The sequence below is a fragment of the Mustela putorius genome, unplaced genomic scaffold (assembly GCF_011764305.1).
Source record: "Mustela putorius furo isolate JIRA1106 unplaced genomic scaffold, ASM1176430v1.1 tig00000145_pilon_pilon_pilon, whole genome shotgun sequence".
Taxonomy (NCBI): Eukaryota; Metazoa; Chordata; class Mammalia; order Carnivora; family Mustelidae; genus Mustela; species Mustela putorius.
Genome location: NW_025421294.1, coordinates 652,087 through 669,060, shown reverse-complemented (window position 1 = coordinate 669,060; position 16,974 = coordinate 652,087). Strand labels below are relative to the sequence as shown.

At 41.4% G+C, this 16,974-nt stretch overlaps 1 protein-coding gene across 1 annotated transcript in view; it reads left to right on the top strand.

The window, feature by feature from the left end:
- Nucleotides 1-7,713, top strand: part of PTCD2 (pentatricopeptide repeat domain 2) — a 47,269-nt gene extending 39,556 nt beyond the window's left edge. Inside the window, exon 10 of the mRNA XM_013062492.2 lies at nucleotides 555-7,713. Coding sequence (XP_012917946.2) covers nucleotides 555-560 — 6 coding nt within the window. The 3' untranslated portion in view covers nucleotides 561-7,713. The remainder of the gene's footprint in view (nucleotides 1-554) is intronic.
- Nucleotides 7,714-16,974: the final 9,261 nt, after the last annotated feature.

The following is a 16,974-nucleotide window of genomic DNA, read 5'->3' as shown; positions in this document are numbered from 1 at the left end:
GGCACCTGGGTGGCTCAGTGGGTTAAAGCCTCTGCTTTCGGCTCAGGTCATGGTCTTAGGGTCCTGGAATAGAGCCCTGCATCGGGCTCTCTGCTCAGCGAGGAGCCTGCTTCCTCCTCTCTCCCTGCCTGCCTCTCTGCCTACTGTGATCTCTGTCTGTCAAATAAGTAAATAAAATCTTAAAAAAAAAAAAAAAAAAAAAAAAAGAATCCGTAGTATGAAGCTCACTCAGGCAAGATCTGTTTTTGACGAGGTTGAGAGCTAAGCAGTTAACCAATGAACCAACTGGTATGAATGGCAGCTCTGGACTTCTATATCCCTGACCTTCCATAACCTTTATTATCCTCTTTGAGTCAAAATCCTAACCTCAGTGGACCATGGATCTGGACCAAAAGTATAAATCTTTTATTCATGTGGATCATTTGGGTTTATTTTTAAAATCCTTTTTTTCTCCTCCAAACCATCTCAGTTTTACATTTCACTTTCCATTTGTGGGCATGGCTTATAAGTTACTGATTAGTTCATACTTTTAAGTTATTATTTCATACTTTCAGGTGTAAAACATCTGAAAAGATAGGACGAAACAAAGATAACCAGCACACCATTGCTACTTTAACTAGCATATCTCCTGACACCGTATGGAAGATTCTGAGATAAATAGGTAAGAGGAGTCCCCATGTCTCCGAGTTAAAGTTTTGATAGGTAAACCCCGATAGAGCAGGTTGGGTGTGATTTTGCCTTTCTCACATTTCAATGGACTAATGCCTTATGATTTTTTTTTCCTACTGAGTTCTACTTCCTCTTTCTTCTTTCTCTGTTCTTCTATTTTGTGTCTTCCCCATCATTTTATTCATGCTTCTTCTTTGAAAAAAATATTTTAGATCCCTTTTTTTGGGCTCTTTGGTGACAGAGTCTAGCTTCCTGTGTCCTCACTCTTTCACTCACTGACTCAGAGTGGAGGCTGCTTTACTGGAACTTAGGAGAAACCTCAGGTTCATTTTCAGTCCTGCTTTCTCCCTAGCATAAAGTTCTAATTTCAAGGGAGAAGTTCTGAATGGGCCATATTGAGAAAAGCAAGCAACAAGCCTAAAAACTCATGCTCTTCACCAACTCCTCCTGGGCTATATTCTGTAGAAAGGCAACAAAACCATCTGAAGCTGCCCATTTGCTCCCCAAATACAACTCCCATGCCCGCAGTCTTATGCAGCCTTCAACATGAGTTAAGTCCTTCAAAGTAGGGCATCGGCAAGATTCACCAGCTAAAATTTTCTTTAACAGGAACCCAAGATACATTACAACTTTCTCAGTTTGTTCAACGGAGAATATTTAACAAGTGTCCATTTTCCTGGAAAACAGAACAGATTAGAAGTAACACAATGTGTGTGCCAGTTCAACATTTCCAAACCTAATATTCAGATACCTACTAACAACTCTGAAATTCAGATCCAAGTTTAAAGTCCAACTCTGGGATTACATCCTCCATCCTCTGTTATAGCTTGGAAGATGCTTATTAGCACAAAATTAATATTATTCCATCACTTTCATCTTTATTGTTTTAAGCTGAGGTACCCAAATTGCATTCATCCATGGCAACTAGGAGTTGATCTGATTTGCTCATTTTTAGAAAGTGATAAATGAATAGAAGATGCTCAATCAGACCTGTGGGTAGAAAGTCAGACTGTCTGTGCATGAGATTAGGGGAAATCGTACACCTAATGAAGACAACAATGGGAAAAGAATGAACCACGATGCTCATTATGACTCAGTTGACAACACTTTTAGGTAAAGTCCACACTGTTTGGAAAGCACATTTTCATCCCTGGTGTCAAAACCTCCAAAAGCACATAGAAAAGTAAAAAATGCTGGCCTATGATAAGTTTGTCACGGGTTGTTTTGGAAAGCCCTGCAGTATTTAATGAAAATGAAAATGCATTTCATTTCTTCATCTTGTCTATCAGAATCCCTGTCCAAAACAATCAGTAAAAAGGAAGGAAGACCATCTAACAAAGAGGGAGCGCGTAGCTGGATTTGTTCCCATCAGATCCAAGAAAACCAACCACATCAAGTTGCTAAAAAGATTTACCCACTGACAATGACAATAGCACAGCAGCATTTGTATCATATTCCCCACAGTTACTAGGCTGTTGTGACTCAGATTTTGAGAAATTTAACCTGCATGTAAATGTGTGACAGGGCTTTCCTGACAACCTGTAGTTCAACAAAGACCAGGAAGTGAAACTGTCATTATCACCACAAGGTTTCTTTTACACAAGTTTTCATAACTTAGGCACCTTGCTGCTTACTCTTTGCCCTGTTTGCTTCATCTGTACTCCTCTGCCTTACCTCAACATGAAGAAAAGGAAGAGCTTGTTTGAGGGGTGAAAGGTCTCAGGAAGTGACTCTGACCCCTGGGGAAAAGGAAGGGATACCCCTAAGATTCAGTACCCTCCCATTTGCCCCAAAACACTGAGCTGGAGCCCCAGAAACCATTGTCTTAATGACAATACTTTGTATACCAAAGATGTCAAAGTCCTAGAAGGGCTCAAGAATACCATTTGGTAACATTTGATTTGGAGTTTCTTAAGTAACTTAAGCAGCATTTAAGACCATGGACCGTGAAGTCCAAACTTTATCCCAACCACAGATGCCTGACAGAGGGGCTGACTGGAGACTAAAATCCAAGGCTGCTTCATCCTATAGGAAGCGCCTTTTCCTAATTCACCCAAATCCACCATTGGACAAGTGAGGGGTGGATGTCAAGTCACCCTGACCACTTCTTATTGGTTACTCCCTCTCGCAAAACCTCTACAAGCTTCTCATCACACAGAATCAATTCCAGGTCCACATGGTAACACAGTCTGGTCCCTTTCACCTCTGCAACCTCAGCTCTCTTACTTCCCTTGCTTGCCTCTTTCATGCCATACAGGCCTTCTTACTGGCCCAGGAGACCCCAGCACATTCGTACCTCAGAGCCTTCGCACTGGCTGGTCCTCTGCCTTGCTCCCTCACTTCATTCAGATGTCTGTCAAGTGTCATCTCCTCAGACAGGCCTTCCCTGACTAACTTTCCACCTTCTTTCCTCTCTATTCCTTTTCCTTCATTTTTTTTTTTTAAGCACTTACTATTTGAATTATATATTTATTTGTTTATTATTTGACTTCTCTCCAAAACAGAGGTTGAAAAACTAGTCCAAGGGCCAAATCATACTTGCTACCTATTTTTTTAAGTAAAGTTTTATTGGTATATAGCTACTCTCACTCATTTACATATTGTCTTTGACTATTTTCACACTACAACTGTAGAGTTGTGTAGTTACAATGGAGAGTGCATAATCCACGAAGCCAAAAATATTTACTATCTTGCCAACCCTCACTCTAGTATGTAAACCCTATGAGGACAGGGGATTGATGTCTTTTGTTCACTCCTGTCTCTCCAACATTCATATTGCTTGGCACTCAGTAGGTACCTGATAAATTTTATTTAATGATTGGGCATATGGATGAAGGAGTATCCAAATATATCTGGAAAATGATGTTCTTAATTCAGCAATTATTGAGCACCAACTTGTGCCAGGCATTGGACTCCATGCAGAGGATACCAGATGAGAGACCAGTAAATTAAATGGTGCCAGAAGGAATGGCACGTTCTTCACGACAGTTATTACAGGAGCCATGAAGAAAGATAACTGGCCACGGCATCTAAAGACAGTGATCCCCAAAAATGAGTTCTCCAAGCTAAGGGAAGTGTGGAAGGCATTGCATACGAAGGGTAGAAATGTAATGGTCCAGAGACAGGCATTTAAATGATAGTAGTAGTCTGAGGGATCAATAGTTTGTGGGTTATATGACAGTTGTTTGAAGGGGGTTTGAACAATTTCTTTATGGGTGTGAATAATCACTCTCTTCCTCTTTCTGACTCTTATTCCCTTTGTTGCCATTTAAAATTTGAGGGAAAATAATGATTCTCTTCAAAAAGGCTACCATTTTCCTGCAGATGTTTTTGGCCCAACCTAAAACACGTTAAATGTGTTTTTTGAAGAGATGTCTCAGATACGTTATATCAAGATAGCTCACCTTGGCACTATTGACATTTGGACCAATAATAATTGTGTTGTTGTGGAGGTGTCCTGTGCATATAGGACATTTCACGTCATCCCTGACCTCTACACACTAGATGTCAGTAGTACTCTCACAGTGTGACAATCAAAACTGTCCCCAGAGATCACTAAATGTCCCCTGAGGGGAGAGGGGGGCAATATCACCCTCTTGGTAACCACTGCATTAGACAGTGCCAGTCACACACACTGGACAACCAGAAGATAAAATGTGTTAATTTTTGTAAATTTGTGTAAATTACAAATACTGGATGCAGGGAGATTTTGCAAGCCCAAGGCACTTGAGCCTCTGGAATAAAAACTGCCTGTTCTTTTTTGTCTCCAGATGATCACCCAACATGGTTCAAGTAACTATAGAATTAGAAAGATAAACATTAGCTACTTCTTCACTTGGTTACCCTCATGCTATATTGTCTACAGAGTCATGGGGTCTGGGCGATGCTGAAACAGGCCAAGTTAAATATGCAGTTGGACAATAGAACCCACCTACGCCCATGCCACTCTGAACGCACCCGATTTGTCTGACCTCGGAAGCTGAGCAGGGTCAGGCCCGGTTAGTACTTGGGTGGGAGAACAATAGAACCCTACTCAGCAGTAAAAAGGAATAGCTATTGGTAAACGCAGCCACACGGATGAGCCTCAAAGGCCTGGCGCTGAGGGAAAGGAGACAGCCTCCAAAGCTTACATACTTTCTGATTTCATAGATATGACTTTCTGGAGAAGGCAAAACTATCGGGAGCACAGATTAGTGGTTACCAGAGGTTGGGGTGGGGAGAGTTGTGACCACAAAGGGACAGCATGAGAGTTTTTTTAGTGTATGTTAGTGAAAAAAAATAAAGAGTAGTGACTGAAGAATGACGGGCTTTTAATACTTAATACATGTCTTCTTCTAACCACAATGAAGCCTTCAAAGCCATATTTTAAAGCCATAAACCATTTAAATACTGGGCAACACGGCCTTGACCACCAGTAATGGGAGCGTTCCAGGGGAAAGGGGCAAGCAGATAATCTGGAACCAAATGATGAGCTTTAGCTTCCTTGCTTCAATTCCTCTTTCACTTTCCATAGAACAAGGTGATCTTCACTTCCCAATCCAGGGTTGCCAAATTTCACCCTAGAATTGCTTGGGCCTCCCTAGGCAGAAGAGAGAAAATACTTCAAAACGTGATGTATATGAGAACAGGCTTACCAGTGTCCTTTGAGTTGTATAACATTGTAGCAACATGACAGTATTGTGTAGTGATAAAGGAGAGCCCAAGAAAGCATGGGGCTCACTTTCCAAGGCTCCAGGCAAGAGAAGGAACAGAGAACATAATGAAATGAAAGTGACTTGATTCTCAAAGAGATCAATATCCTGTTTTATTATTCATATGAATAATGACATGAGACTCATGTGTACATGAAATAATCACCATTTCTGAAGAATTATGTACTCACCTGAAATATGGAGTCTGTTCATCTATGATGATGGGGCCCAAGGTATATGGGAAGATAGTAGTGACCCTAGTCTAGAATCTGCCCCATGAGCATCCAGGTTGGGATAAGGATATTCAGCATGCCTCTCTTTCAGGGACTGCGGGCTGTGGTTTACCTACATATGAAAGGACTGTTCACAAGAAAATGTTGCACATGTGCTTATGTAATCATAATAGTAGACCATAGGACTATCACATCAGAAATGAATGTGCTTGACTTCTCAGAGAATGAAATGCACGGCAACAGGAAGAATCGGAGAGGGTCATCCACCTGATATTCATCCTGAAAGTGACGCAAAGCCCAGATGATGTCACAGTCACAAATATTATACTTCTTTCTCTTTGCCCATCATCATCCATTTGCAGCAACAGGACTTCAGAGGGACAATTGCAGTGTCTCTAAATGGTTTCAGAGATAGCCTTGTACACCAAACATCCTTAGGAGCTGTTGATTCTTTTTCCCCTTGGCTAAATATGACTGTGAAAATGAAGTAAAAAATGACAGCTGTTCTGTGTGTGTACGGTGAGGATAGGACAGGGTGACACAGGCAAGAAATACATTGCAGAAGAACTGGCTCATGACTTCAGTCTTCTTAAAGGCGGAGCTTTGAACTTTTTTCATTTTATATCTTTTAACTTATTTGATCATCACCATTACTCTCCCTCCCTCGTGATATAAGAAAGTATTACTTTATGCCCATTTAACGGAAACTAGAACAAAGGCATATGTCCATTAAGAATTCCCCAGAGGGGGGACGCCTGGATAGCTCATTTGTTGGGCATCTGCCTTCGGCTCAGGTCATGAACCCTGGGTCCTGGGATGGAGCCCCACATCAGGCTCCCTGCTCAGCACTCCCTGCTTTTCCCTCTCCCACTCCCCTGCCTATGTTCCCTCTCTCACTGCGTCTCTCTCTGTCAAATAAATTAAAAAATCTTAAAAAAAAAAAAAATTTCCCCGAGGTTGCATAGGGGATTAGTGGAAAAATAAGGTGTAAAACCTGTCTCCTGATTCTGGACCCCAGGGCTCCATTTGGTAGGCCATATTGTAAAATGTCATCCAGTTTTACCAAACATAGACCAAAAGCAGGAGTTAAGGATGGTTACCCTCTGTAGGAATCAGTGTAAGTCCTCACCCCCATCCTCCCCTCTACCTGAAGGTAGTAATGCATCCACAGTTGAGAAAGTGCCTGATTCCTTTGAAGATGCATCTCAAGCATCAAGCCTACAAGAAGGGCATTCCTACCCACAATAGGGTATTCCCACCCTACCTATTCCTTCCTTGCCATACCTTAAATACAGTGCTATCTTTGTGCATGTAACTTCCATGTGCCTTGGGGCCTGGGTCTTGCTGTTCTTAGATTCCTAGAGCCTACTACAGGACCTGTTTCATAGGAGGCACGCAATGCTTATATGCTAAAAGAAAGGCATGGCATGGACTTTATTCTTTAGAAGTGCAAATAAAGGGCAAGCTGTGCCTGAAAAAAACCTTGCAAAAGTCATTTACCCTCTCAAAGCCTCAGTTTCTTCATCTGTAAAATGAGGATAATTAGAAAACAATAACCCTCAAGAACTGTTCTTTATAAAACACTTGGCAGGGAGCCTGTTTCACATCAAACTCTCGGTACATGGTAGCTTTCTGTGGTAGCCAGCCTCCAAGATGGCCCTTAGTGACTTTCACCTCCTAGTATCCTAGTGTCCTAGTTCCTTCTCACAGGGAATAGAGCTGACTATGCGACCAGTAGGACATCAGAGGATTGACAGTGTGGCTTATGAGTCTGGGTCACAAAAATTATTGAGACTTTCACCTTGTTCTCTCTTGGATCACCTGCCCTGGGGGGAGCAAGACATCATATCATGAGGACACTTCAAGCAGCCCTATGGAGAAATACATGTGGTGAAGAATTAGGCTTCCTACCAACAACCAGCATCAAGTCACCATCCATATGAACATGCCATCTTGGATACTGATCCTTCAGCTCCAGTCAAGCCTTTGGATGATATAGCCCTGGCCAACATCTTGACTGCAACCTCAAGAGAGACCTTGAGCCAGAACCCCCTGATTAAGCAGCTCCTGGATCCTGACCTACAGAAATTGTGTGAAATAAATGCTCATTGTTTTTTTAAGCTGGTAAGTTTTGGGCTAGTTTGTTACAGAGCAACAAGTAAATAATACAATATCATTGTAAATTGTTGTATGAGTATCAATAAAGAGAGAAGCGCCATACAGTCAATTCTGGTTCTCGATCAGCCTGAGGTCACAAGAGCTAATGGGTAAGGAAGGCTGGTTTTAACCAAATTAGGCCTTGTCCTTATCCCATACTGAAGAGGTAACCAAGATAGACATTCTCAGCAACTCACCTGAGGCAAGTATGAAGGTCCCCTTGGTGCTATTTGCCACATTAGACAAACATCTGGAGAATATCGCTAGACCCTGAATCAGATATTCTAATGTTATTTAATTGTGACAGGCACGTAGATCATCTCTCTAAATAGTGGGACAATGCTGACCCCAAGAGCTAATCTTAGCCTCTGTTTTCTCTCCTCTACCCCAATCCTGTTGCATACCACCCAGACTTGTCCCTTTCTTGTGTTTTCCTTCCCCAGTCTTTTATACCACAAAACTTTGATGAAAATGGCGATGACTTTAAAGGAGCAACGTTTCACTGAATATTGAGAAACACTCATTTTTTCACTCTACACAGGCCTTGTTGATACTTAAAGCTTGGTTGATGGTCATAAAGATATTTGGCACTGAGCTTTCATGATGGTTGAGTTACTGTAACTCTAAACTTTAAGTGCCTCCCTTCCCTAGTTATCCCCAGTATCTTCCTCGAGGATTTGCCAGTGCTATTAGACTGTTCCATTTCTCAGTAAATGCTTTCATTCTTTACTGCAGTCCCCAATTCTCCTGTAGTCCCTGACTGCTCAGTTACTCCTGAAACTAGAGGTTTGTATCTTAATCCCTACCCCAAGCAAAAACAAAAAACAACAAACAAAACTTTTCCAGATAATTTTGAATTGTGTGACCCTTGAGTGACCATAGACTTTGAAGGCCCCTTGAGGCCATCACTATGCAGGAATTTACTAGGTTCCTGGACAGGAAGACACAGCTCTCTGTTGTACTCAAAAGCATTCCTTGAGTATGAAGAATGCATGTCTCAAGATGGGGAATATGAGCTATGGTCCTCCTTCACCTCAGAGAGTTTTTTGCCTTCTTGGAGTTCCTCTTCTTGCCAAGAGTTTGGCACAGACACAATCCCCTCTCTTTGTTCAAGAATCCCCAAATTCCCACTGTTTCTCAGGGAGCTTAAACACCTATCATCAACCGACCTACTGTGGCCAGTCTGCCCTGGATCCTGGAATTCCTAAAGATACGAATCATAGATATGACCATTACAACTCCCCTGGATTAGAACCAGATACCAACAGAACTGTGCACAAAGCTTATCTGGACTAACTCCATTATGTTGAATAGTTCTTACAGTTCTTACCTAAAACTCTTTTAACCCTTCCATCTACCCAATCTATCTGTGATGGGATCAAGAGGAGAAAATGGTGATCCTAGCCTCCAGACTACCTTAAGGAGTTGGTTTAAGGATCTCCCAGCATCTGGCCTTCTTCTATATCTGACAGCAAAGCCCTGTGACAGGATGGCCAGCGCCTGCTTTCACATCCAGAGAGTCTTCTGAAAATGCAGCTTTTTTTGGTAATCCACGGGTTTTATATTGTCTGAAACATCAAATGGCCTATGCTTTAAGCACCAGAGAAGGCATGAGTTGACTTCAGCACTTGGCAGAGAAACCATTGGGTGAAGAGTGTGTCCTTGGAGTTGTTAAATAGAACTTAAAATTTTAGCAACTCACCTCTGCTTTAATACTGACTGCTACTATGACAGGATGAAAATTCTCAGTCCCTAAACGTTAGGAAAAAGTATTCAGTGTTGGCTTCTAGCATAGTGCTTTACACATCGAGGGTGGCCAGTTAAGGTTTTTGATTTGGTTTCATTAATATTTCATTGAGTGGGAGGAATCACCAGTTTAACTTTTGCACAGAGGACTTCTTCCTCTGTTTTGTCAAGGTTGTAAGTTTGTTTTATGACTTGAGCTATTTCAGGGAAGAGAGGCTCCAAGTTTAGCCTGGGGCAAAAGGAAAAGGCAGGTCAACCTGTCACCATTTTTATCCACTGGGCTTCCATCTATATTATTACAGGACCCCTCGGGGTCTAGGGGTTAAACTACCTCTCCTTCAGTCTTCTCAGTGGTAAAACTGACAAACAAACTCACCTCCAAACTTATTGCTTAATATCTAGGGACAGAAAGACTCATTTCTTTGCCAACATTGTGTTGTTGGCATGCCCCAACTTTATAAATAGCCTTGATAGCTGTAAAAGGCAGGGAAGAAAATAAAATGTACTGATTTTCACTCTTCCCAAGACAAATCCACGAGTAGCTTAGCCAGATTGCCTGCAACTTCTTGTAAATAATTTCACGGTAATTTTACTATAGAAAAGAAAAAGGAGAAATAGAAGGTAAAGTCCTAGGAACTTCTCCTTTGTCTTAGTCGTCCATCTCTTCTCATACTTGGAGTGACAGGAACAGAGAACAAGGATGGAAATGGTATGATTGATACATAGACAAAATCTCACCAGTGGTTAAGACTTTCAGGGGAAATTTAGACCACAGCCTCAGCTTCCCAGTGCTCACTACCCTTTGGAGTAGTTCTGTTTTTAAAAATAATAATTTTAAAAATGCAACACTTGGAAGCTTCTGATTAGATATATTTTGAGAGATGAACAGCATTTCTCCCCATCAAAGGTGATGCTTAGTTCCCAGAGGACTAACATTTGCAAGCTTGTGATTGTCACAGAGAAGAGGAGGAGGTAGAGGACTTGAAAGGGGTCCCTGCTTGAGACGATGAGTCTTCAGGGAAGACTAATTCCTTTTTTCTGCATATGAGTCATGGCCTAAGATTACAGGGGCCCACCGTAGCTATGCATGCCTAAATCACCTCGAGTCTTTTCCTATTCCAATCCTTCTGACACCTGTCTCCAGACTAATCCTTCTAATCTAAACAGCTGTCTTGGTCACGTCATGTTCACCGTTAGTGACTCCCCAAGGCCTCCAAAAATGTCAGTTACACCCTAGGCTGGCCTTTATATTGTGCAAGAATCTGGCTGCCTCTGACATTTAATCTCCATCTCTCTCCTACAGGAATCTGCCACTCCTGGCGAAAGTCTCTGCATCACTTCCTATTTGCCTGCCTCTATACCTTAACTTGAGATGGTCTCTATTCTCTTCACCTAGAATAACCTCCTTTTCCCGCCCCTTCTAAACACCCAGCTTCAAGGTCTGTTACAAAGAGATTCCAGGGGTGCCTGGGTGGCTCAGTGGGATAAAACCTCTTCCTTTGGGCTCAGGTCATGATCTCAGGTCTTGGGATTGAGCCCCGCATTGGGCTTTATGCTCAGCGGGGAGCCTGCTTCCCCCTCTCTATCTGCCTGCCTCTCTGCCTGTTTGTGATTTCTCTCTCTGTGTTAAATAAATAAATAAATAAAATCTTTAACAAAGAGATTCCAAAGATTTAGAATTAAGTAGATTTGGGTTAAATTCTAGCCCTATTACCTGCTTGCTGTGTGTCATTGGGCAAGTGTCTGATCTTCTCTGAATCCCTGCTTCTTCAACTACAAAATGAGAATGTTCCTACCAGGTTCGTGGTAAAAATTCAGGGAAGACTAATTCCTTTTTTCTGCATATCTACCCACCTCCAGACACTCTCCCAAGGTCTTAATTCCTATCAAGTGAGCCATAAAATATGGTTGATATATGAGAATAAGGTTTAGGTACAGTTAATTTATCAAAGAATGGGCCAAGTCAGGAATGTAAAAATCCCAAGACACTCTCAGGACAAAGCTCAGAGGCCAAGGTGCATGGGTGCATTTTATGGCAAAGACACATGGAAATTTCAGTTCCAAGGGAGTGGAACCCAATACAAGTACTTGGAAAAGAGCCAACCAGATCATAGTTGGGGAATTATAAGTATTGACAGAACTCACTGTTAGGTAGCTGAAAGAATTTCTGAATAACACATTTTTATAATTCCCCCCAAACTGACAAAAGACATCAATTAACATTCACTTCCATGATACATGAATCTTCACTAAAAAGAAGAAAAAAGCAGAGGCATTAGATTCCTCAGCCCCTTTGAAAGAAATTGACCCACTAACAGACCCTAAATTTGGCAGGCAATGCCATGTGATGGCACCTTTCTTTATCCATAATCCATTGGCACTGGGATGGGCAAACTGACCAATGGGCAGCCAATCCCATGATCTGGAGGGTATACAACTAATGTTCTAGTGCAACAAGATGAGCTAAGCCACTCAGATCCCATATCTTTCAGGAACTGGAAGTAGGAAACACATGGGGCTATGTCAACAAGAGAAGAAATGGTGAGGATGTCCTGGGAGCAAGTCAGGGACATGGTAAGCAAAAGCCACGAGCGAGCCAGAGTTAAGAAAATTCAGAAACTTCTGATAAGTAGAATCAGCCAATTTAGCAGAGAGACAGGAGAACTGAACACAAGCACAAAAAAGCAAGAAGCCATAAGAAAGGGTTGGAGAGAGCCATGGGTCACTGGAGCTGACCAGTTCCTCAGGCTGTTGCAGTCTTTGGGGTTGTCTCAGTTCCTACAATAAAACCCCCATCTCAAGCTAGCTTACACCATATACCTTACAAACAAAAGAACTTAGCTTAAACAGTAGGAAAACAGTGAAATATATTAATACTTGAAGAAAATAAATACACCTACTCTGAATATTCATTCACACTATTCCATAAGGAAAAAGGACCAATAGAACCACTGAGGATGATTTATTTTCAATAAGACAAGGTGGAGGGTTAGATTACCTTAAGAGGCAGAGAATAACATCTTCTCAGAGCACTGGCAGCAAGCAGTCTCTTATCACTTCACTTCTGAGAGAAACCATCACAATCTGACACTGAAAAATGTCCTCACCAGCTCTGAGGACTAGGACCATCCCTGGTGCAGGATGCCGGGGTTATTTGGAATAGAGAGCCATCTTTGGCAATGACAAAGCCTGTCATCTGTGCCATGTGATTAGTGATCCTGAGCAAGTCACTTCATCTCTGTGAGTCTCAGTTTCCTTCCCTTGCGACATATGATCACTAAAGTGACTTCTGGATTTAATAATATATAAATCTTTTTTCTTTTAAGATTTTATCTACTGGGACACCTGGGTGGCTCAGTGGGTTAAGCCTCTGCCTTCGGTTCAGGTCATGATCTCAGAGTCCTGGGATCGAGCCCTGCATTAGACTTTCTGCTCAGCAGGGATCTTGCTTCCCTCTCTCTCTCTCCTGCCCTCTCTGCCTACTTGTGATCTCTGTTTGTCAAATAAATAAATAAAAGATTTTATTTATTTGAGAGAGTGAGAAAGAAACAGAGAGAAGGAGCAGAAGGAGGGGGAGGGGGTGGGGGAGAAGCAGACTCCCCACTGAGCAGGGATCCCGATGTGGGCCTCAATGCTGGAACGCCAAGATCATGACCTGAGCTGAAGGCAAATGCTTAACAACTGAGCCCCCAGGTGCCCCAGTATGTGAATCTTCTAAGTAAAATTCTTCCTCCAGTTAGATAAGAAAAAGAGACAGCCTAGAAGAAAAAGAAAGATTCTGGACCAGGAGTCAGGAAACCTGGAGCTCTGTTCTGCTACTCCTTTGCTGCGCAAGCTCAGGCAGCACACATGACCCTACCATCAAAGGAGCTGGTCTGTGCATTATCAAAAGGGTATTTTCGCTCCAAATCCCATGATTCTGTGATCTCTAAACATCTCAAATCGGTGACTCCAATGCCTCCTTACATTTGTATTTAAAATTCCTTACCCTGTTTTTCTTCCTTATCCCTGATGATCCAGAAAGCAGCCTGGGATAATATTCTTAGGAACACTTACTATTTCAGTTTGTCCAGCTACAGACTAAGTATAAAGAAGGTTGGGGGGAAATCTGGTGTTTTTCAGTCCAAAGCTCATTGGAACAGACATGTGAACTAATTTGGATTTCTAGTGGCACAAATTCTCCTGGTTGCTGATGGAGAACTGTGAAATCTAAATAGGAAGACAGACCATCTTCAAAAGGAGAGATGTGTCTCCTTCCCAGAAAATCATAAATCCATAAATAGCAAATGAAAGTGTGGAGCCCAAAGCATTCCATGAGGCCTTTTAAAATTTCTTCTTTCAAAGATTAAATTGGTAGAGATTAAGAATTTGAGGATCAAGAAGGTACAGGTCAAAAGAAAAAGATCAGAAACAAATATAGCTAATTATAAAAGAAATTATATGCCCTGCAATTTTAATAAAAATTGAAAGGCACCCAATTGACTCCAAGAAACTGAAGGTCTCTGACTTTCATTGTTTCACCAACGCAGCAAACATCTCCTTAAATGATAGCACAAACTCTAGAGTAACATTTTTATTGTCCTGGAGATGCAGTTGACCTAAAGCATTCAGTTACAAAAGGTGTGAACTGATAATTCATGGAATAAATATCTATAGGCAAGAAGGATATGAAAATGTGTTCATTCCCAATAATAATGAAAATGAAATTTTAAAAGAGATTTTTTTTTTTGCCCATCAGATTGGCAAAAAATGTGAGGATTTAAAGAAATAAGTCAATCTTATACATAGTTGGTAAAGCAAAATTTTAAATATGTGTAGCCTTTGACCTAGCAATATCAATCCTAGAAATTAAGCCATCAGAAATTCTTCCGTGGGTATTTACTTAGAATGTCTATTTGCTCTTCATAGCAAAAATTGGAAACTACTTGTATCCATAGTGGATTGGTTCAACAGACTTTGTACATCCAAAAGTGCTATGTAGTCTTTTTTAAAGCGAACTATTTCTAAATGTATTGATGTAGGACGATCTCTATGTAAAAACGACAAGTTTGGGAAGAGAATCCATAGTATGATTCAATATCTTTAAAAGGTGCACAAGTGTGTACATGCACACGGGACTCTGAAAGGTCCCTGCCTGTTACCACCTTTACCACCTGCCATGTTCACCTCACATGCCTTCTTCTAGCACATACGGAGTCTCCAGTGTCTCCGCCAGGTCCAGCATTTTCTTAAGAACACATGCTCTATCAGCCCTAGGCTCCTCTCAGTGCTTGGTTTATTCCTAACCTCAATTCTATGTTAGTGTAGGAATCTGGAAGAGTATACACCAAACTGTTAACATGGTTATCTCTGAGCCTGAGATGACAAGGTATTTTTCCCTTTCTGTGTCAAGCTTTCCAGTACCATTTGAATTTCTAATAATGATAATAATTCCTTATTATGTATTTTGTAATCAAGAAGAAGCCACTGTAAATATAAAGAACAAAACTGAAAAACGAAGTCATCAGATTTTACCCCTTCTTTATGATTATTGCTACTCTCGATCTCTTGTAAATTCCTCCCCGTCTAGTCAGGTATCACCCGTCTGTGGACTAAAAGTCTCCAAATAAAGCTTTCCAGGAGAATCTAGAACAGAGAGAGTGAGAGAGGAAAAGGTAGAGATGATTGGCCAATGATTTAAAAAGGTGGTGCTTACTTCCAAATTTCAGGTTAGGAGATGAGAGTATTTTTGGCATGAAAGTTGAAGCTTTGGTTCCTTGTTCAGCATTTCAGAGAAATTAAATAGAGAAATAATTTCAATAGGAACCCCAATGCATTGTTTTAATTGAGTTTATATAATCAAGCCCCCAAACCAAATTTTTTTTTCAAGGAATACCCTTTTGTTAATTGTAAAATAAAAGAAACAAAGCTCCATCCCTGAATCGGTTTCACAAAGATAGAAGTATAGGGTATTTGCAAAACCCCAAGTATCAGAGCAGGTGGGGTATAATCTAATTTCTACAGTTATGTGTGGTGTTCCTGTTAGTGCATCCCACTCCAAACGTAGGAAGTTCATCTTGAATTTCTTTCTCTCCAGCCCATGTAGACCTCCCTCCCCTCCCTGCAATGAGTCCCCAGGCTCTGTTGGTTCTTGTCCCTCCATGCCTTGCAAATCCATCCACTGCTACTGTTTCGCCTTGGGTCAGCACTCTCCCTCACCTGGACCACAGCCTCATGTCTGGTCTTCTTTGTCCAACCAGTATATGCTCCATACTACAGCTGCCCTCCTCTTTTACAGTGCAAAATGTGACACTGTCTTTTCTCTGCTTTAATCCTTTAGTGCTTCCCCAGTGCTCATAAGACAAAGTCCAAACTCTGAGCCAAGGTGAAGTTTAAGGCAGCTTTTCTACTAAGATGTTTTGGTAAAAACAGTGATTCTCAACCCTAAGGTTTACCTCCAAAATTTTAATCCTGGTGCATTTTTAAAATCCATCCCAGGAGATTCCATTCTACGTGGCTAGATGCCTGTATTTAGGGAAACACGGGTGACAGAAAGTCAGAGGACAGAAAGACAGGGTGCAACCTGGAATTTGGCATTAACTAAGGTGGCTCCCTAGCCCAGTTAAGCCACTGCTCTCAGTATCTGCACACACACACACACACATACACACACACACATGCACACACACACACACACACACAGACTCATTTCATCTCATCCTCTGGCCCTGGAAAAAGGTTCTGGTCACAGGCTCCAGCGAGGGGCTCTTTCAAAAAAGCAATGCAAATATAGAATCTTTCCTGTCATCAGTTTATAAAAAGTGAGTATTAATTAAGCAGCAGTGTGGCCATTTTAATGTAGAATTTAATCTGTTTTCAAAATCCAAGAGCAAGCAAAGGCAAGACGAAGTCATGTAAATAATGAATCTCTCTCACTTCTCACAGCGCTTGTTCCCATGCATAGTGGGTCACAGACAGGATAAGGAAGTATGCTCCACAGACTCCTTTTATCCCAGAGTTTCTCACTGAGCTCATTATCTCTTTGCCTACATGCAGGATTGAAAAATGATTCCAAACAGTGTGTATCTACTGAATGTTTGAAAAAGAACTTGAAGAGAGAGTCTTTCTTAGGTAACTATGCATTCTAATTTCTAAGTCTTATTACAAGGGCACTTTGTACCTACACTTATACTTTTATTGTTATTATTACACTCCAAACTAAATGGGCCTGGGGTTGAATACCATCTTTCAGGGCTACTAGTTATATGAGTCTGGTCGATTTACTTAACATCCCCACACCTGATATCTGGTTATTCTTTTCATTTAAAATAAGTATGTAGGACTTGGCAAAACAAGTCAGGTGCCCCGTGAATGTTAATTTGGTTGAGTTAGTTTTGGTCCAGAACTGGAATTCATTTTCTTACAGTTATACACTCTATGATAATGTCAGTTCAAAGGAAACACTTGGTCCCTGCATGGTCCAGTGGGGCATCTTCTCA